Raw genomic sequence first — 22,432 nt, 5'->3', positions numbered from 1 at the left:
AGGTGGTATTGGTAGCTGGCACTTTAAAAATTCTCACACTGTGGCTAGCTCCTCCCCTACTATCTCCCCTCCAAGCCAGTCTACGTTAAACTGTGCCCGAGGAGAGCTGTAATAAACAAACCGTAAGGTAGAGGAGGTTAACGACGCCCTGTAAACCAGGCGAACACAAACTAAACCTGGAACAGAACCTGACAAAAAACCAGGCTAGCCTGAACCCAACAAGCAGTCATATGGTGATCTGCAATCGTTAATCAAACAAAAATCAGGAGAAACAGCGCTGGGCGGGCGTCCAGTGGCCCCTGTGGAATCGGAGAAAGGGATTTATCGGTAAGTACCAAAATCCTGATTTCTCCCTCATCCACTAGGGGCCACTGGAGTGTAGTTACAATGGGGACGTCCCAGAGCTCCCAAAAAACGGGTGGGAAAGCGCTGAGAGTCCTGTAAAAACTGCTCGGCCAAACAGTGATGCAGAGGCCGTAAAAGTGTCAAACTTGTAGAATTTGACAAAACGAATGTCGGTTTGACCAAGTAGCCGCCCGACAAAATATTCATGGAGACCCCGCGGGCGGCTGCCCACGAAGGTCTTACAATGCGCGTAAAGCGCGCTGAATTGGAAAACGGAGGTTCCCTAGTAACCGCCAAGAAGACTGTCTGATGATCAGATGTATCCAACTGTCCAGCATATGCTGGGGCCCCGGCTATTTAGTACGGGAGCATCGTCCAGAGCAAAGAAGAAAAAACACTTCATCGAATAGCCTGAGACCTCTGTAGAGAGAGTTGACGAGCCCTGACAACATTCAGAGAGGATTGAAAACCACTAGTGTCAGATTTATATGAAAAATGGACCTCCCCTCTGGAAGAAACGACCGCTGAGGCCGAAGCCGAGCCCGGGGAGTTGCCAATAGAGTACTCCCTGAACAAGAGGCCGAACTTACGGCCGCTAGGCTAATCTCATTTGGAAGAAAAGCGAAAAAGGCAGAGACCTAAAATTCCGGTCAGTGTGGTTTGAAGCGCAGCGGAGCAAAAAACCTCCCAGAGAAACCAAAGATGAATGGTAACTGGAAGAAGGGGGAAAAACCCCCTTTTATCTTCATTATGTTCCATAAAGTTTTCCCAAAGTGGCAAAAGCGAGAAGAGGTAATAGACTTCTGAAATCGGAGCCCAGTAGGCCTAACCGAACTAGGGAACTCCTCCCTTCTGAGGTCTCGTGAACAGTCACACGGGTAACCGAAACCAGTGTAAAATTGAACAAGGAGAAAAAAAAAGGAGCCTGTTGAAGTAGACAGTCCCGTCGAGGTAGGAGCCAAGGCTCCTCTACTGACAACAGGCGTATCTGTATCTTCAAGTCATGCGTGGCCCAACCAGCGCCACCGAGAGGACTAGCACGCATAATCCCCTCCTGTGTTACTGAACATGAAGTAGAAATAGAAAAGGAGGCAGGATAGAATAACCAGAAAACTCCCCGGAGCCCTGAGGGCCTCCACGGCTACTGCCGTCCGAGAGTAATAAAGGGTTAAAGAGTCAGTCAGAACGCCCTGAGGTCGATCCGAAATCTCCGCCCACAGCGGACCAGCTGACAAAACTCCGGGGCATGTTCCCTCACCCAGGAGTCTGACCTGGTGGCTTGATCTGGAAACAAGATTGTTGTCCCCCGTTCCGAGAGGAATGGAGGCGACCACTCATTACGTCGCAACTTGACTGAAGAAATAGAGTCTCTGGTGCCGAGGAATGAAAAAACCTCTGACGGACCGTGTTGAGAAACGTCTATGCGGAGCATAAATTGGATCTGTGTCGAATCAGAAGCTCGTGGATCCTCCGGATATTCAGAAGCCACCTAATGTACAGAGTGGGATAGTAGCAGTAAATTGTCCCATTAGGGAACCAACGTCACCCACTGCCCTTGAAAAAGAGTTATTCTGTTATCTTCCTAAACTCTGTGGGAGCGGAAGAGAGAAGAGTAAAGGACTTACAGTGAAAATGAGAATCCTGTTAAGGGGGAATCTGAGAAAAGCCTGTCCAACGGAAATCAGTAAACAGGCATCTCTGAAGACAAGGGACACGTAAAACTCCCTTTCTTGTTTAAACTAGCAATCACAGACTAAAAGGATTGTAAGGCCAGAATAGGCCTGTCCGAGCCACTTGGCTTCGGAACGTGAAAAGAAAACAAAGGCCTGAGAACTGTCCTAATTCAAATGATATGTGTAAAACAGGGATCAACACCCTTTGCGGTTAGAAACCTATGGAGCGCAGCCTGCAGTATGACTGTCTTGTCATCGTAAATCAGCCGACCCATGCCGAGGGACTCCTGAGACGGTTGTAACCGCCCAAGCCTTCTCCCATCGACCTGCGCCTACCCTGGGACCCTGCAGGTGTAATGGGTGTATAGGATGACATAAAATCAGACTGGACTGAGGATGTTGAACCTCTGCTTCAGCCTTTTTACCCTGAGAACCCCTGGCGACGAAGATATCACCCGTGTGGAGTCAAAAACCTGAAAGGGCACGAAACAATCTAAAGGGAAGACCAGTAAAGGTCTGTCTTGGAGCTGGGGCAGTAGTAGGAGAAATCAAAGTGGACCTACCTCCATTGGTTCAAGAAATCCTGCAGAAAGTTCCTTCCCCAGAACCATCTGCCCCGTAGGATTTCATGTTTACTTGTCACTGTCGCAGCCCCAGAGGTCGTCGGGTTAAGACAGCCCAAGCGAAGATGCAGGGTCCGAGTCTGTAGACATGGAGACCTCCAAGGAACATAAAGCAGAATCGTGATTCTGACCTGTATCAAAGTATCAATTGATCCTGATGCGAAGCATCCTGTAACCTAGAGGACAATTGTTCCCCAACCTACCTGCTCCGGATACGGTAGAACCATGCTGCCGCATATGTCGATGGATCCCTGAGCAAGGTTGCCTCAGGAAAACGGCGGCTTGATGGACCGGCGATACACCGAGGTGTATACCCTAGAGAGGTTCTGATACCATCTCCTGCCATCTGCGGGGAAAAGATAGGAAAACAAACCCTGTTTGATACCTGATATTGTGTATTCGGGTGTCTGTCGGCCGCCTACCGGAGCCTGCCCAGCTCATCCGAAACTGAACCAGTCGCTGTCATTTTCGTCAATGGCGTGGAACCCTGATGGACTTGACGTGTCCTCCTCCTTTACCTGCAGTATCAGATGAACTGCTGTATTATGTACCTGTATATTCTGAGACACTGGTTCAGATCCACAGAAAACAGACATCAGTAATGCATGGAATGTTAGCAAAGTTTCTTTTTGGAAAGGTGTGTTTGGTCCCGCTGTGATTTGATCCTGTGACCTTGGAAACCAAAGTCCAAGGGCTTACCTGATGAGCTATTGTCTGGTTAATAGTGACATTACCTGCATCATTGATCAAACAGGGGTGTGCAGGTGCGTGGAGGGCGAAGCAGATGGCTCCGCCGCATACTTCACACCTAAGAGGGAATTCTTCGACTATCCCAGGAGAGACAAACGAAAGGAGAAAAGGTGGGTTAAATAAACAGAGCCCTACGTAAGGTCTGCACTATAATGTGTAGTGACCGATACGATTAAAATAAACTTTCTGGAGCAGCGGAGACCTGAACCAGCAACGCTGCGCTGTGGGACAGGAGTCTTAGCCCTAGGCTATAGGAGTTCTCCTTAAAGTTTTGTTTGGATTCAAACCCCTGTTCAGATACCCGCTACTAGCGTACTGAGCCGCAGCGCTATTTGTCTGATGCCTTACACGCATTCCACAATTACAAATAGCATTAGTAACTAGTGACAACAAGGAATAATAAAGGGAAGGCAACACCCCGCCCTGTATTTAGTGTACCGCTAATTAAGGTGCACCAGATGTTTCTCTGAGGTTCCGCTGGCTTTTCAAAATGGTGACCAGCCTGTGAGAAAGATGGGGGAAAATGTTATGTGCAAGATGTTGTTATTAGAAAACATTGCGGAAGTAGCCTACAGCACCTGGTATTCCCAGGCGGTCTCCCATCCAAGTACTAACCGGGCCTGACCCTGCTTAGTTTCCGAGATCAGACGAGATCGGGCGTGTTCAGGGTGGTGTGGCCGTAGGCTTTTATCCCCTATATCTGGTATTTTATGGATTTATCTATATACATACCTACACGCACTTAAATATATATATCTATATATATACATGCACAAACATAACTATATATGTATATATACACACACACCGTAGGTAAATAAATACTGCACAGTAGATCCTTTTAATTATTATTGAGCTGAGTCCCAGCTACTGTAATAGAGCAGGTTCCCTGATTTGCAAGTAGGAAAATGCTGGGTAGAGGACTCTACTGCAGGAGGAATGTATCTATATTTCAGCAGCCTGAAGTATCGAAAAGTTACAAATCCCAGAGCTGTTGCCTAGCGACGGGGAGACCTGGGAGCCCGCTGAGTAAAGCGGGTTAACTGTTAATATACCTGGGACTTTATTTGTATTTGTCTCTGAGTATGCAAGATTAGCCCACTGGGCTATAGGAGACACTGCAAATATGAAGCCAGGTCTGTGCAGGGAGGAAATGGCCGCCAGAGTGAAACTCCTCTGGGCTATGCGATAAAATCTATATAGTGGATAACTGGATTAGTGCTGAGCCACTCTGACTATATCACATTCTCCTCAGCACCATGTGCATTAAACTCACATAAATGCCTATTACACTATAACAGTGGCCGGGGAGCGGAGAATGCTGAGCCCGCTGTACAGAGCAGGAGTTAGCTCCGCCCCCCGGCTATGGCGCCTTATTGCAAAACTAAGCGGGAAGCGAGCTGTACCCTCCGCTGGGCCTGCGAGTCACCGCCGGGGAGCGCTGAGCGCTGAGCCCGCTATACAGCGCTAGTAGAGCCCTGTATCTGCTAGCCGCCGCCGGGGAGTGTTGCGCTGAACAGAGCGCGAGTCGCCGCCTGGGAGCAGGGAGCGCTGAGCTCGCTCTACAGAGCGGGACTTAGCTCCGCCCCCTCCGTACAAGGCGCCAAATTTAAACATTGCTTTGCGCTCGAGCGGGATCCCTGTGCCGGCTCTGTGAGTCGCGCTGAGTGGGTGCGGGGGGTGCGGGGAGCTGGGGGAGCAGAGGGTTATCAGAATGACACACACCCGTTTTTCAGTCAGGGTTGTATAAACACATACTCAGCCTCCCCCAATCATCCTGTCTGTTTCTCCATGAGGAGGACAGGTAAGGATACAATAAAGTACATTACAGCCCCAGAGAGCCCTTCTGGAGTGGGTTGTACAACAATAAACAGATTGCTCTAAAAACATACATAGCCACCACAAATAAAGTATACTTCACTCACCACTGTGTTCTTGGTGGATCGGCCCCGACACACGCCGCACGCAGCGGCGTCCAGCCGGAATCTTCTGTGGTGGGGTGGTCCCGACACAAGCCGCACGCAGCGGTGTCCGACCATTTTTGATACTCACCGCTGCCATGCTGCCGGAATCTTCTGCTGGATGGAGTGGCCGCGACACGCGCCGCACGCAGCGGTGTCCGCCAACTCAGGAGAGCTCAGTGTCTCCCTCAGCCGGGGCCCATCCCTAGCCGCACGCAGCTGCGATGGGACCCCGCCGGCAGCTCCCACGGTGCAGACTGGCAGTGGCAGAGCTGCCAGTCTGTGAGTGTGTGTAAGAAAAATAAAATAATAAAGAAAAAAGAAGAAAATTCTTCAGCTAAACCCAAGTGAACCAGCTACCTCGGGCACTTAACTAAGACTGGCTTGGAGGGGAGATAGTAGGGGAGGAGCTAGCCACAGTGTGAGAATTTTTAAAGTGCCAGCTACCAATACCACCTACTATCTCCCCATTGTAACTACACTCCAGTGGCCCCTAGTGGATGAAGGAGAAATATCACTAAATCTTATTCTGCTCTTTATCAGGCCAATTATGTTCCTATCATTAAAACTCTTACACAAGATCTGAACAAATGGGATAGTTTATATATATCCTGGATAGGCAGGATTAACGCCCTCAAAATGAATTTCCTCCCACGCATTTTATACTTGTTTCAAACTGTCCCAATATTGATATCCTGTGTATGTCACAAAATTGTTTGGGCTAATCGCAAACCCCGAGTGCAACGCTCTATTCTAAGAGTGCAACATCAGGCGGATTGGGCTACCTTAATTTACAAGTTTACTATATGGCATGCTAATTTAATCACAAGGTATTCTGGCATTCTCCCCAGGGGACTAAAAAATGGGTGGATATTGAAAACGCTTTACTTCAGGATAACCACCTTGCTTCCCTTCTATGGCTCCCCAAGTCATGCAGGCCAGCCTCGGTCTATCTAATTCCCACGGTTAACTTCACCCTAGGGTTGAGGGATAAACTCTGCACCACCTATAATCTCTCCCCCATACCCTTCTCCGCTGTCTCCAATCTGGGACCACCCAGCTTTCCCTCCAGGCTGTGACCGAAACATGCCGGTACCATGGCAATCACATGGTATTTCGAAATTCATCCATATTAAAAGGACAATCTGCCCCGAAATCCTTTGCAGAATGTCAGGATCGCCTTGGTGTTCCCTCCTTGTGTTATTACCAGTATATTCAAATACATAGTTTTCTCAGCTTAAATCTTCCTCTTTGAGGGCACCTACTTTCTTTGAACGCATGTGCCTATTTTCAATTGGCAGGAAGGGGAACATCTCGTCAATCTATAATTCTATTTTAACTCCTAATACCTCTCCTCGAGAACCCCACAAATTAGCATGGAAAGTAAATTTCTCTCAACCTCTGGAGGAGGTTCAATGGGAAGAAATTAGACTGCGCATTGCTAAAGCATCTATTAACGTGGCGATTAGAGAAACCTGTTATTAAGTGTATACCCGGTGGTACCTGGTTCCCTCTAGATTTCACTCTATTTTCCCCGCAACCTCAAATCAATGCTGGAGACTGTGTGGTGAAGAGGGTACCTTTTTACACATTTGGTGGACCTGTACCTCTGTTCGTCCCTTCTGGAACTTGGTTGGTTCACTCATCACTCAATCTTTAGGGCAGAGAATTGACCTCTCTCCAGTGACAGCTCTTCTTCATGCCCCTATCCTGGATTTACCCAAAACCCATGATAAGCTCATTATGCACATCTGCATGGCAGCTAAATCCCTGATAGCTAAACATTGGAAAGACCATAAAGCACTTTCCCTGACCGCACTTGTGGCTAAGATTAATTATATTGCCGATATGGAATATATCAATAGTTTACGGAATAATTCAGTGGCTAAATTTCACAATATCTGGTCCCTGTGGTACCTCACGCACTCTCTACCTATACCCGGACTCTGCTGATATTTATGTTCATATTTCAAACTATCCTTCTGTTTTCTCTCATGCTTCTTTCCTTCCCCCCCTACCCCGTTTGTACTTTTTCTTGTTTCCTTACGTGTTTTTCTTTTTGTTTGTTTTTTTAAACATTGAAAAAAACAAAAAACAAAAAAAACAGGAATTGACCTCTTTATCCGTTATATTTGGAAGCATTCCTTGAGGATGCCCGATGACACACTGTTCTATAACTGTATGTTAGATTCTCCCATTACACTGTTTTTGAGTATTTTTCCACTCTCTCATGGTCCGATATTATTATTATTCGATTATTGTTATTCTGTTTTTTATCAGTCACTGTATTTGGACTGTTGCTTCTCTGTAATGTTTGTCTCGGTCATTCTCAATAAAAAACGGAGTTTTATGGTAAGAACTTACCTTTGTTAAAACTTTCTGCGAGGTACACTGGGCTCCACAAGGATTGGACAAAGGGGTGTAGAGTAGGATCTTGATCCGAGGCACCAACAGGCTCAAAGCTTTGACTGTTCCCAGAATGCACAGCGCCGCCTCCTATATCACCCCACCTCCCAGCACAGGAGCTCAGTTTTTAGTTAACCAGCCCAATGTAGTAGCAGGAAAAGAGACGACAACGGTTAGTAGCCACATACACCACACTCTCACGACAAGAGAAGTGTCAGCGGCTAATGCCATACCAACCCAAAGAAGCTAAGTGCGTCAGGGTGGGCGCCTTGTGGAGCCCAGTGTACCTCACAGAAAGAGTTTTAACAAAGGTAAGGTCTTACCATAAAACTCATTTTCTGCTGCGGGGTACACTGGGCTCCACAAGGATTGGACAATGGGGATGTCCTAAAGCAGTTCCTTATGGGAGGGGACGCACTGTAGCGGGCACAAGAACCCGGCGTCCAAAGGAAGCATCCTGGGAAGCGGCAGTATCGAAGGCATAGAACCTTATGAACGTGTTCCCTGAGGACCACGTAGCCGCCTTGCACAATTGATCAAGGGTCGCACCACGTTGGGCCGCCCAAGAAGGTCCAACAGACCGAGTAGAATGGGCCGTAATGTGATCAGGAGCAGAGAAACCAGCCTTCACATAGGCATGTGCAATCACCATTCTAATCCATCTGGCCAGAGTTTGCTTGTGAGCAGGCCAGCCACGTTTGTGAAATCCAAACAAAACAAAGAGAGAATCAGATTTTCGAATAGAAGCAGTTCTCTTCACATAGATACGGAGAGCCCGTACCACATCCAAAGACCACTCTTTGGGAGACAAATCAGGAGAGACAAAGGCCGGAACCACAATCTCCTGATTAAGGTGTAACGAAGAAACCACCTTAGGTAAATATCCGGGACGAGTCCTAAGAACCGCCCTGTCACGGTGAAAAATCAGATATGGGGAACTACAAGACAAGCCACCCAGACCCGACACTCTTCTAGCAGAGGCAATAGCCAGCAAGAACACCACCCTAAGGGAAAGCCACTTAAGATCAGCTGAACCAAGAGGTTCAAATGGAGGCTCCTGCAACGCCTCCAAAACCACCGACAAGTCCCAAGGAGCCACAGGCGGGACATAGGGAGGTTGGATACGCAACACACCCTGAGTGAAAGTATGAACATCAGGTAAAGTCGCAATTTTTCTCTGAAACCACACCGACAAGGCAGAAATATGAACCTTGAGGGAGGCCAGACGCAGGCCTAAATCTAGGCCTTGCTGCAGAAAAGCCAAAAGTTTGGCTGTACTAAACTTGGAAGCGTCATAATTGTTAGATGCACACCAAACAAAGTAGGAATGCCAGACCCTATGATAAATCCGAGCAGAAGCCGGTTTCCGGGTCCGCAACATAGTTTTAATGACCCCTTCAGAAAACCCTTTAGCCCTCAAGACGGAAGCTTCAAGAGCCACGCCGTCAAAGATAGCCGGGCTAGGTCCTGGTAGACACAGGGGCCCTGAACGAGGAGGTCTGGGCGTTGTGGAAGTAGAATTGGATGCTCTGACGATAGGCCCTGCAGGTCTGAGAACCAGTGCCGTCTGGGCCACGCTGGAGCTATGAGAAGCAGATTTACTTTTTCTTGCTTGAACTTCCGAATTACCCTGGGCAGGAGTGACACCGGAGGGAACACATACGGCAGCCGAAACCTCCATGGCACCGCCAGCGCATCCACAAATGCTGCTTGAGGATCCCTTGTCCTTGCTCCGAAGACCAGAACCTTATGATTGTGTCGAGACGCCATCAGATCCACGTCTGAAAGACCCCAATTTTCCACGAGGAGTTGAAACACTTCTGGATGGAGGCCCCACTCGCCAGCATGCACGTCCTGATGACTGAGAAAGTCCGCTTCCCAATTCAGTACTCCCGGAATGAATATTGCCGATATGGCCGGTAGATGGCGTTCCGCCCAACGTAGAATCCGTGAGACTTCCTTCATTGCCAAACGGCTTCGAGTGCCGCCTTGATGATTTCTGTAAGCCACTGTGGAGGCGTTGTCCGACTGTACTTGAACAGGACGGTTCTGAATTAAATGCTGGGCCAGGTTCAACGCATTGAAGACCGTCCGCAATTCCAGAATCTTGATCGAGAGGAGAGATTCCTCCTTGGTCCACCGACCCTGAAGGGAGTGTTGCTCCAGCACCGCGCCCCAACCTCTTAGACTGGCATCTGTCATCAACAGGACCCAGTTGGATATCCAGAAGGGACGACCCCTGCACAATTGTTGGTCCCGGAGCCACCAGTGTAGCGACAGACGGACCTCTGGAGTCAAGAAGATAATTTGAGACCTGATCCGGTGAGGCAGGCCGTCCCACTTGGCTAGAATCGGCCTCTGGAGGGGGCGAGAATGGAATTGAGCATACTCCACCATGTCGAATGCTGATACCATTAGGCCCAGCACCTGCATTGCCGAATGTATCAACACTTACGGACGAGAAAGGAAGCAACGAATCCTGTCCTGAATCTTCAGGACTTTCTCCTGAGACAACAACCACCTCTCTGGTTGTGAGTGTCCAACATCGCTCCCAGGTGCACCATGCTCTGAGCAGGGACCAGGGAGGATTTCTTCCAGTTGATGAGCCACCTGTGGGCTTGTAGAAACTGGACCGTCATATCCAGATGACGCTGGAGAAGATCTGGGGAATTTGCCAGGATTAACAAGTCGTCCAGATACGTCAGTATCCTGACCCCTTGACGGCGGAGTACCACCATCACCACCGCCATAACTTTGGTGAAGACTCGCGGAGCCGTTGTTAAACCAAAAGGTAATGCCCGAAACTGGTAATGTCGGTTGCCAATAGCGAACCTCAGGTATTGTTGATGTGACACTGCTATAGGAATATGCAGGTAAGCATCCTGTATGTCCAGGGAGAGCATGTAGTCCCCAGGTTCCAAGGCCAGAACTATAGAGCGAAGGGTTTCCATACGGAACTTGGAAATTTTCACAAACTTGTTCAATGCCTTGAGGTTGAGAATGGGCCGGGAGGACCCATTCGGTTTCGGGACTAGAAACAGCGGAGAATTGTACCCCCGGCCCCTCTGAGCAAGAGGCACCTGCACTACGACTCCTGTATCCAGGAGGGTCTGTACCACCGAGTGTAGAGTTTTTGCCTTTGTCTTGTCCAAAGGGACGTCTGTCTGGCAAAATCGATGAGGGGGTCAGTATTTGAAGGCTATGGCGTAACCTCGAGTGACGACTTCCCGTACCCAGGCATCTGAAGTGGTCTTCAACCATTCCTGGGTATACCCTAGAAGCCGATCCCCCAGGGGGAGGCCCGCCCCGTCATGCGGCAGGCTTATCAGTCTTGGCAGCTGGCTGACGAGCAGCCCAGGCTCTTTTGGGCTTCGGCTTACCAGGTTTGGAAGTGCGGGCCTGCTTATGGTACGCCTGACCTTTTGCTTTACCTGAAGGACGAAAGGACGTACCTTTAGCCTTCGACACAGAAGGAGCGGTATTAGGTAGACAGGCAGTTTTGGCAGTAGCCAAGTCAGCCACAATCTTATTTAAGTCCTCCCCAAACAGAATATCTCCCTTGAAAGGGAGTACCTCCAGGGTTTTTCTAAAATCCAGATCCACAGATCAGGATCTCAGCCACAATATCCGGCGAGCCAGGACTGACGTAGTAGAGGCCTTGGCTGCTAGGATACCGGCATCACAAGCCGCCTCTTTAATATATCGAGAAGCTGTGACAATATATGACAAACATTGTCTAGCATGGTCAGAAGAGATTTCAGCTTCTAACTCCTAGGCCCATAGCCTCTGCAGCCCATGTAGCTGCAATAGTGGCCCTTTGTGCAGCACCCGTGAGGGTGTAAATCGCTTTCAGACAACCCTCCACACGTTTATCCGTAGGCTCTTTTAGAGATGTGACGGTAGTGACAGGTAGAGCTGAGGAAACCACCATCCTAGCCACATGTGAGTCTACTGGAGGAGGAGTTTCCCAATTTTTAGACAGCTCTGGCGCAAGGGGATAGCGAGCCAGCATCTTCTTTTGAGGCACAAACTTCGTACCCGGGTTTTCTCAGGGTTCCTGACGTATATATCCACTAGGTGGTCAGAGTGAGGTAAAACTTGCTTAACCACCTTCTGACGCTTGAACCTATCTGGTTTCTTAGGAGGGACGGATGGCTCGGGATCATCCGTAATCTGCAGAATTAACTTAATAGCCTCCAAAAGATCAGGAACATCCACATGTGAACTACCCTCCCCATCAGCCGTAATTGAGTCAGAACCTGAGGGGTCAGTATATGTGCCGTCTTCATCAGACGAGGTGTCAGTGACAGCAGTGGAGTGTGAGGAGATAAGCGCTCGCTTAGAGGACCTCTTGGACTTAGGCGAGCGTTGGTCAGACTTTTTAGTAGTCAAGGACTGGTTCAACGTCTTTAATTGAGCAGATAAATCGTCCGCCCACGGCGGGATAGCTGCAGGGACCACATACGGTTGTACCGGCATTGGGGGTCCCATAGGGGGAGTTAGTTTATGAACTAGCGTATGCAGAAGCGTGGAAAAAGCGGCCCACGGTGGGTCAGTATGTGCCTCCGTTGCCACAGTCCCACTGGGGGGCAAGGAGCCCCCAGAACCAGAGCCCACAGCTGCTATATTCTCCTCATATGGCCCCGTGGCGTCAGCAACACCGGCAGTGTGTTCAGCCCCAGAACCGTTATCCTCAGAAGCAGACATGATATAACTTGCAGTATGAGGTTAACACAGTACAATTATCAGCAGCACTATACCTCTGAACCCAAACCCCTGCGCAGTGTAGTCAGCACTAGCAGAGATAAAGGAGAGATATGGTGACTAAATCACAAAGAAAAATACGTAATACAGTATATCTTTGAGAAAATCCTATATTAGATAACACCTGACGCACCAAGCCCCCTCAGGTTATGGAATATAGGGATAGGAGGTTGAGTGAAAGACACTTAATGGACACTACTCAGCTATCAAATGCACACACAGAAAGTCACAGTTTGTACAATGCAGAGGTTATTACTGACAATAATACTGCACTGGACTAGCTTACACAGCTATATAACATAGATATAACAGTACACAGTAAGAACTGGATGTATATCACAGGGTAATTGTACTATAAAACCCTGACTAAGTGCACTCTTTCTTAACTATCACTGTCTAAAAAGGCAGGTAGAATACTTAAGTGTCATGTAAAGGCACAGCGCTGACAACCAGGCGGCTTTACATAGGAGGATTTGCCCAAGCAGTCCCAGGAACAGTGAGCTGAGGGATAATGGCGCCGCAGACACTGACAGGGAGTGAGGAAAAGACAGATATGCAGCTCCAGGGTGGGAACACTTGCTAGAAATGGCGCCCTGGGGCTGGGGGAGGGGCTTCAGGTCTAAGCCTTATCCCCTCTGCTGGCAAAACCACCGGGTACTGTGAGCGATATAAGAATTGGTTTAGAGAGAACACCTGACCTGCGCCCATGCCCTGGTGATCTAGTGGGATCGCCTGTACTGCCACAGTGTCCACCTCCCACTGACCGCGCCAGAACGCGATAAAGACCGGGTCCCGCAAGCGGGGCCCACTTACCACCTCCCGAAGCGCGGCCACGCGATCCTGGAGAGCCCCAGCCGTGTGTGTCTAACGTGAAGAAAACCGGAGCCTCCGCTGTAGGTACCCGGCAACCAGGGCTCGGGAGTGTACAGCGCCGCTGGGGAGAGCTGGAGCTGCAGCAGTGAATGTCACAAGACATTTACCACCGCTGCTGCCCTTGAAGTCTTCACTTTTTACCTCATAAAAAGCTTTTCTTAGGGCTGCTTGGAGCAGCCCCTCTGTTAAGTGCCTGCTTACAGCAGCACCAACTTACAAAACTGAGCTCCTGTGCTGGGAGGCGGGGTGATATAGGAGGCGGCGCTGTGCATTCTGGGAACAGTCAAAGCTTTGAGCCTTTTGGTGCCTTGGATCAAGATCCTACTCTACACCCCATTGTCCAATCCTTGTGGAGCCCAGTGTACCCCACAGCAGAAACATTGTTTAAAAAAAAAAAAAAATCAAGGCTTTCCCATGAAAGCCAAGCATGTTGTCCAGTATGACACAGCACAACATGCCATGCAATTGCCTGCACTTTGCTTAGCTCTGACGCCCATTTGTTAATATCCTCCACCCTCTCTAGCTGAAATTTTTATTATAAATATACTGCACAACATGCAATGTGATCCCCGCCACCTGTTCCACCTTTCAGTTTGACCTCTTCAAATACATAGTTTGTACAATACACAAGACAAGCCCTTTCAGTCTCTCTAGCTCTGGTACAAATTCAATTCTCTATAATATCACTGTAATGTTCAGTCCGCACATGACTGTTTAATAGGGTAGATAATCTTCACTAATTTTCCTGTGAACCCAGGGACTATGAGGAACAATGAGCGCAGATATTGGTCATGGACTGCCTTCACCTGACCACTCTGGTGGCACTCTGGAAATCATCACTTCTGAGTCTAATCTCACTACTTCATTTGAAGGGTCCTGTATGTATGTTGCTTTATGTTCTCTCTCTGTCTATTTATATTTAGAGAAAGTATGGTATTTTAGCCATAAATGAGTTCTATGACATTTATGTAAACAGGCAGACATTAAAGGTAATTTGCAAAAGTGCAAAAAGTGGGGCACGTACTTTTACTTTTCTTGCAAATGTGGTTACTTGTCTACCTAGCACTTTTGGGCCAGCCCATGAAAGTGAATTAACATCTACTTTTGCCGGATAGTTAATTCATTTAAATACTTTTGGTTTTTTCGCCTAAAATACTTTTTGCTTTAATCTTCGTTCAATGCCATACCTGTCAACATTAGCTAATTCTGGAATCGGGACATAGGGGCTGTCTGTGTGTGGTTGCGTATCGTCACACACACACAGTGCAGGCACCTGCCCACGCTGCCTGTGGCAGGTAAATACCTTACAACTGATTTGTCCTCCACAAATCAGGACAAAGGTCTCAATCACAGGATGGTGGGACAGCTTGGTGATATAACAGAGAGGTCAATTGCTGATGAAAATTTGCATATGAAGAACACTTTCACACTTACAGCCTGATTCCGAGTTTGGAGTAAAGCAATGCAAGGGGTGCAAACACAGTTATTGCATACTGGCTGTTTCTGTATGTAGCCCACAAACAAAGGCAGCTCTCTTTTTACACTGCAATTTAAATTAGAGTTTGGACATGTCCCTCTTAAATTTAAATCTGTTCACATTTTATATTTGCCCCACCTGCAGTGCAGTATGGTTTTGCCAAAGTGCCCACTAAGAATCAGCCCCACAAGGTGCCCCATCTATTGCGTAGGAGGACTCCTAGTACCAAAAATAGAACTGCTGCTGTAGCTGTAAATGTAAGGTTTTTGCTTAAGTGTACCTCTTCCTCCCCCTTCAATCACATACCACAAAAGAAAATGTAGTTTTTGAATGTGGGTACATTGCTAAGATAATAAACATACCTATTCCAGACCAAGCATTAAAATCTATGAAATAATCCGCTATGGCCTGTCCGTTCTTCTACATGCATGTACAGTGGGAGCCAGGGTGCACTCTGTCTCTCACTGCTACAGAGATGGGATATACCCTAGCCGGCAAGGGCACAGGACCCATCAGGAGGTAAGCATGAGGGCAGTGTTCAGCGCAGCAGGATGGAGAAAAATAGCGAGCATAGAGGTGGCCGGGCAACAGTGCAAGGGGCGGTGGAATAGGCAGAAAGGGGCAAGACAGAACAGAGTAGCGGACATGATGGAGTAGTTAGAGAAGTGGACCATGGTGATCCGGCACATGCTTTACAAGTATGCCAAATACTGCAACACCACTCTTGCTGCCACCTAATAGGCCCTACACACAGGCCGACTGGCCGCTGAGTTGCCAGATGGCCAATACGGCCGATGGGCGACCCGGCGGCAGGTGGGGTGACGGGGAGAGTGAAGTTTCTTCACTCCCTGTCACTTGGCCCCATAACCCTGCATGCTAATAAGAACGATATTGTCCATATTGGCTTGCAGGCATAAACGAGCCGGCACCAACGATGAACGAGCACGGGGCTGCGCATCGTTCATCGTTGGTGCATACACACTGAAAGATAGGAACGATATCTCGTTCATTAATGAGCGAGATTGTTCATATCTTTTAATGTTATCGCCCAGTTTGTAGAGCCCTTAAGACTTCAATGCCAGATCCACTAGATTTTCCTGTAAGGTTGAGGCAAATGGCACAAATACTGGAGGAGCCAGACATATACATTATTTTTTTTATATAAATTACCCTGAATATTTACTAACATCCATACTCACCCCGTCTCTAGGGTATCTCCCCTAATTAGACGTAGCTTCCGGAAGAAGGACAAAGAGACTAAAGCATAGGATCGCCTGATCTTTAGGTATCCGGTAATCTCCTCTATAAGACCAAGATTTGCTTCTAGCTCTGCGGCGATGTTATCTGTGGGAATAAAGCAAGACTTAGGTAACAAACACAATGTGCTAGACACTAAATCAAAAGCCAGGTTCCCCCCATCTCCATATTTTTACTTTTATTTCCGCATGACAGATTAGATCTGTAAGTGAAAGGGCTTTAATAAAGTTATGAGTCACTTCTGGTTCAACATTTCTTCAGTTGCCTGTGATGCAATTTCTTCTTTCATGGACAAATACTCTTGGGTCTTTTGAAAACAGGAAATGAGCACATCATCAGTATATGTTTCTGCAGTTGCTCTAGACCCAGGACATACTGCAGAAATCAAAAGAGGGCAGTGTGGTCAATACAAGCTGCCACAAGCCGGAGCCGTACAATGTGGAGACCGTTAAATCATGCCACTGGCCGACATATAGGGATAGATGTAGTACCTCATCCTAACTATGCATGACTGACCCTAATCTCATGTGTTAGCAGGGGGCACATATCCTGCAAATCATATGCAGGTATGGTAAACTTGTACAAAAAAAAATAAAAAAAATACTCACTGCCTCCACGAATGTTGATAGCCAAATTTCCACTGATCACTGTGCAACCTCTGAGCTCTTGGGCAGATGTGACAGAATCTATAACCTTTTCCTTACCATGAACTGTACAGACTTTCGGGCAAGGTCCTGCGCATGGTACACAGGTCAGCCTGTTGGAACCACAAGACAGGCAAGATAGATTAAAATGTGACTTTGATAGCTCAAGTCATTTACCATGTAAAGTATATATGAAAAAATAAGATTTTAAATCTACCGGTAAATCTTTTTCTCCTAGTCCGTAGAGGATGCTGGGGACTCCGTAAGGACCATGGGGTATAGACGGGCTCCGCAGGAGACATGGGCACTATAAAGAACTTTTAGTATGGGTGTGCACTGGCTCCTCCCTCTATGTCCCTCCTCCAGACCTCAGTTAGAGAAACTGTGCCCAGATGAGATGGACAATATGAGGAAAGGATTTTGTAATCCAAGGGCAAGATTCATACCAGCCCACACCAACCACACCGTATAACCTGGAATATACGCAACCAGTTAACAGTATGAACAAAAACAGCATCAGTCAACGACCGATCTCAATTGTAACATAACCCTTATGTAAGCAACAACTATATACAAGTCTTGCAGATTTAGTCCGCACTGGGACGGGCGCCCACAGCGTCCTCTACTAGGAGAAAAAGATTTACCGGTAGGCTTAAAATCTTATTTTCTCTTACGTCCTAGAGGATGCTGGGGACTCCGTAAGGACCATGGGGTTTATACCAAAGCTCCAAACCGGGCGGGAGAGTGCGGATGACTCTGCAGCACTGATTGAGCAAACGCGAGGTCCTCATCAGCCAGGGTATCAAACTTGTAGAATTTTGCAAAAGTGTTTGAACCCGACCAAGTAGCCGCTCGGCACAACTGTAATGCCGAGACGCCTCGGGCAGCCGCCCAAGAAGAGCCCACCTTCCTAGTGGAATGGGCCTTTACCGAATTTGGTAACGGCAATCCAGCCGCACAATGAGCCTGCTGAATCGTGTGACAGATCCAGCGAGCAATAGTCTGCTTAGAAGCAGGCGCGCCAACCTTGTTGGCTGCATACAGGACAAACAGAGCCTCTGTCTTCCTAACCCTAGCCGTCCTGTCTACATAGATTTTTAAGGCCCTGACTACATCCAGGGACTTGGAGTCCTCCAAGTCACTCGTAGCCACAGGTACCCACAATAGGTTGGTTCATATGAAATGAAGAAACCACCTTAGGCACAAATTGAGGACGAGTCCTCAATTCCGCTCTATCCACATGAAAAATCAGATAGGGGCTCTTGTGAGACAAGGCCGCCAACTCCGACACCCGCCTTGCAGATGCCAAAGCTAATAACATGACCACCTTCCAGGTGAGAAATTTTAATTCAACCGTTTGAAGGGGTTCAAACCAGTGTGATATAAGGAACTGTAACACCACGTAAAGGTCCCATGGTGCCACTGGTGGCACAAAAGGAGGCTGGATGTGCAGCACTCCTTTTACAAAAGTCTGGACTTCTGGGAGAGAAGCCAATTCCTTCTGAAAGAATATAGATAGGGCCGAAATCTGTACCTTAATGGAGCCTAACTTTAGGCCCATATCCACTCCTGTCTGTAGAAAGTGGAGAAAACGGTCCAGATGGAAATCTTCCATAGGAGCATTCTTGGTTTCACACCAAGATACATACTTCCTCCAGATACGGTGATAATGCTTCGCCGTTACCTCCTTCCTAGCCTTTATCAGAGTAGGGATAACTTCCTCCGGAATACCTTTCTCAGCTAGTATTCGGTGTTCCACCGCCATGCCGTCAAACACAACAGCGGTAAGTCTTGGAACATGCAAGGCCCCTGCTGCAACAGGTCTTCCCTGAGAGGAAGAGGCCACGGATCTTCTGTGAGCATCTCCTGAAGATCCGAATACAAGGCCCTTCGAAGCCAATCTGGAACAATGAGTATTGTCTGTACTCTTTTTCATCTTATGATTCTCAGCACTTTTGAGATGAGAGGCAGAGGAGGGAACACATAGACCGACTGAAACACCCATGGTGTCACTAGGGCGTCTACCGCTACTGCCTGAGGGTCCCTTGACCTGGCACAATACCGCCGAAGCTTTTTGTTGAGGCGTGACGCCATCATGTCTATTTGAGGAAGTCCCCAAAGACTTGTTATCTCTGCAAAGACCTCTTGATGAAGTCCCCACTCTCCTGGATGGAGATCGTGTCTGCTGAGGAAGTCTGCTTCCCAGTTGTCCACTCCCGGTATGAAGACTGCTGACAGAACGCTTACGTGATTTTCCGCCCAGCGCAGAATCCTGGTGGCTTCCGCCATTGCCACTCTGCTCCTTGTCCCGCCTTGGCGGTTAACATGAGCCACGGCTGTGATGTTGTCTGATTGAATCAGAACTGGTAGGTCGCGAAGAAGATTCTCCGCTTGTCGTAGGCCGTTGTATATGGCCCCCAATTCCAGCACGTTGATGTGTAGACAAGCCTCCTGGCTTGACCATAGACCCTGAAAATTTCTTCCTTTTGTGACTGCTCCCCATCCTCGGAGGCTCGCGTCCGTGGTCACCAGAACCCAGTCTTGAATGCCGAACCTGCGACCCTCTAGAACAGAGGTTCTCAAACTCGGTCCTCGGGGGCCCACAGAGTGCATGTTTTGCAGGTCTCCTCACAGAATCGCAAGTGAAATAATTAGCTCCACCTGTGGACCTTTTAAAATGTGTCAGTGAGTAATTAATACACCTGTGCACCTGCTGGGTTACCTGCAAAACATGCACTGTGTGGGCTCCCGAGGACCGAGTTTGAGAACCTCTGCTCTAGAAGGTGAGCACTCTGCAGCCACCACAGGAGAGACACCCTGGCCCTGGGGGACAGGCTTATCTTTTGATGTAGTTGCAGATGGGACCCTGACCACTTGTCCAGAAGGTCCTACTGAAACGTCCTCGCATGGAACCTGCCGAAGGGGATGGCCTCGTAGGCAGTCACCATTTTTCCCAGAACTCGAGTGCATTGATGAACAGACACTCTTTTTGGTTTTAGCAGGTCCCTGACCATGTTCTGGAGATCCTGGGCTTTTTCCATTGGTAGAAAAACCCCCTTCTGTTCCGTGTCCAGAATCATGCCTAGGAATGATAGTCGAGTCGTTGGAATCAACTGTGACCTTGGCAGATTGAGAATCCAACCGTGTTGTTGTAACACTCTCAGGGAGAGCGACACGCTTTTCAGCAATTGATCTCTCGATCTCGCCTTTATCAGGAGATCGTCCAAGTACGGGATAATTGTAACTCCCTGCCTGCGCAGAAGCATCATCATTTCCGCCATCACTTTGGTGAAAATCCTCGGGGCCGTTGAAAGCCCAAACGGCAACGTCTGAAACTGGTAATGACAGTCCTGTACCGCGAACCTCAGGTACTCTGATGAGGAGGAAATATGGGGACATGAAGGTAGGCATCCTTCACGCCCAGCGACACCATAAAATCCCCTCCTTCCAGACTGGATATCACAGCCCGGAGTGATTTCATCTTGAATTTGAACTTTTTCAAGTACAGGTTTAGGGATCTTAGATTTAAAATGGGTCTGACCGAACCATCCGGCTTCGGGACCACAAACAGGGTTGAATAGTACCCTTTTCCCTGTTGGACCAGGGGAACCTTGACAATCACAGCTTTTGAATCTAATACTACTTCCCTCTCCGGGGAAGAGGCTGGCAAGGCCGTCTTGAAAGATCGGCGAGGGGGCACCTCTTCGAACTCCAGTTTGTAACCTTGGGATACAATTTCCAACGCCCAAGGATCCACGTCTGAAAGAACCCAGACCTGGCTGAAGAGTCGAAGACAAGCCCCCACCGGCGCGGACTCCCTCACTGGAGCCCCAGCGCCATGCGGTGGATTTAGCAGAAGCCGGAGAGGACTTCTGCTCCTGGGAACTAGCCGAAGCAGGTGTTCTCTTACCTCTACCCTTACCTCTGGCGAGGAAAGAGGAGCCCCGACCTCTTCTGGACTTATGCGACCGAAAGGACTGCATCTGATATTGTGGAGTTTTCTTTTGCTGTGGGGGAACAAAAGGCAAAAATGTAGATTTACCCGCGGTAGCTGTGGAAACCAGGTCCGCGAGACCATCCCCAAACAAAACTTCACCCTTGTAAGGTAAAACCTCCATATGCTTCTTTGAGTCGGCATCACCCGACCATTGGCGGGTCCACAGAGCTCATCTCGCCAAAACTGCCATGGCGTTGGCTCTGGAACCAAGCAGCCCCACGTCTCTTTGAGAGTCTCTCATATATAAGACTGCATCTTTAATGTGACCTAAAGTCAGTAAAATGGTATCCTTGTCCAGGGTATCAATGTCAGCTAATAAGGTATCTGTCCACGCTGCCACTACGCTACAAACCCATGCCGATGCTATTGCCGGCCTGAGCAAAGCACCCGTATGTGTATAAATAGATTTTAAGGTAGTTTCCGGTCTACAATCCGCAGGATCCTTGAGGGCTGCGGTGTCTGGAGACGGTAGCGCCACCTTCTTGGACAGACGCGTTAAAGCCTTGTCCACCCTGGGCGAGGATTCCCACCGTACCCTGTCCTTTGCAGGAAAAGGATACGTCATAAGGATCCTCTTGGGAATGTGCAGTTTTTTGTCTTGAGTTTCCCAAGCTTTTTCAAATAATTCGTTCAGTTCATGAGATGGAGGAAAAGTTACCTCCGGTTTCTTTTCCTTATACATGCGTACCCTCGTGTCAGGGACAGAGGGTTTATCTGTGATATGCAAAACATCTTTTATTGCCATAATCATATAATGAATTCTTTTGGCCACCTTTGGGTGTAACCTTGCCTCATCATAGTCGACACTGGAGTCAGAATCCGTGTCGGTATCAGTGTCTGCTATTTGGGATAGGGGACGCTTTTGAGACCCTGACGGCCCTGTGACCCAGTCAAATCCGTGGATTGACTCCCTGCTGTTTCCCTGGACTCAGCTTTGTCCATTCTCTTATGTAATAAGGTCACATTTGCATTTAAAATATTCCACATATCATACCAATCATGAGTCGGCGTTGCCGACGGAGACACCACAATCATCTGCTCCACCTCCTCCTTGGATGAGCCTTCCGCTTCAGACATGGCGACACACGCGTACCGACACCCCCACACACACACAGGGATATATCTATAAGGGGACAGAGAGTATGCCAGCACACACCCAGCGCCAACTGACACTGGAACCAATTCCCAGATAAAGCGCTTTTTATATATATATATATATATATATATATATATATATTTATTAACTGTGATATTCACTCACTGCGCCTACATGTGCCCCCCCCCCCCCCCCCTTATTCAGCCCTGTAACACCGTTCAGCAGGGGAGAGTCCGGGGAGCCAGTTTCTCTGCAGATCACTGTGGAGAAAATGGCGCTGGTTAGTGCTGTGAGACCAAGCCCCGCCCCCTCAGCGGTGGGCTTCGGTCCCGCTCAAATGTACAAATAATGGCGGGGAATGTATATATCTACTGCCTCCGCAGCCCATATATTAAAAATGCCAGTCCAGAGGTTTATATTGCTGCCCAGGGCGCCCCCCCTGCGCCCTGCACCCATCAGTGCCTGTCAGTGTGTGTAATGTGTGGGAGCAATGGCGCGCAGCGTTACCGCTGCGCGCTTACCTCAGGGAAGATCTGAAGTCTTCTGCCGCCTTTGAAGTCTTCTTT

At 48.4% G+C, this 22,432-nt stretch overlaps 1 protein-coding gene and 1 non-coding gene across 2 annotated transcripts in view; both read right to left on the bottom strand.

The window, feature by feature from the left end:
- Positions 1-22,432, bottom strand: part of INSR (insulin receptor) — a 274,711-nt gene that overhangs the window by 73,928 nt on the left and 178,351 nt on the right. Inside the window, exons 4-5 of the mRNA XM_063914392.1 lie at positions 16,738-16,886; positions 16,072-16,216 (exon numbers count right to left, since the gene is read on the bottom strand). Coding sequence (XP_063770462.1) covers positions 16,072-16,216; positions 16,738-16,886 — 294 coding nt within the window. The remainder of the gene's footprint in view (positions 1-16,071; positions 16,217-16,737; positions 16,887-22,432) is intronic.
- Positions 3,958-4,076, bottom strand: LOC134938538 (5S ribosomal RNA). The gene has a single exon (XR_010181079.1). It is a non-coding gene; the product is annotated as a 5S ribosomal RNA (ribosomal RNA).

This window comes from Pseudophryne corroboree, chromosome 1 (genome assembly GCF_028390025.1).
Source record: "Pseudophryne corroboree isolate aPseCor3 chromosome 1, aPseCor3.hap2, whole genome shotgun sequence".
Taxonomy (NCBI): Eukaryota; Metazoa; Chordata; class Amphibia; order Anura; family Myobatrachidae; genus Pseudophryne; species Pseudophryne corroboree.
Note: the sequence above shows the minus strand (reverse complement) of the source record. Positions and strands in the feature narration are given on the sequence as shown.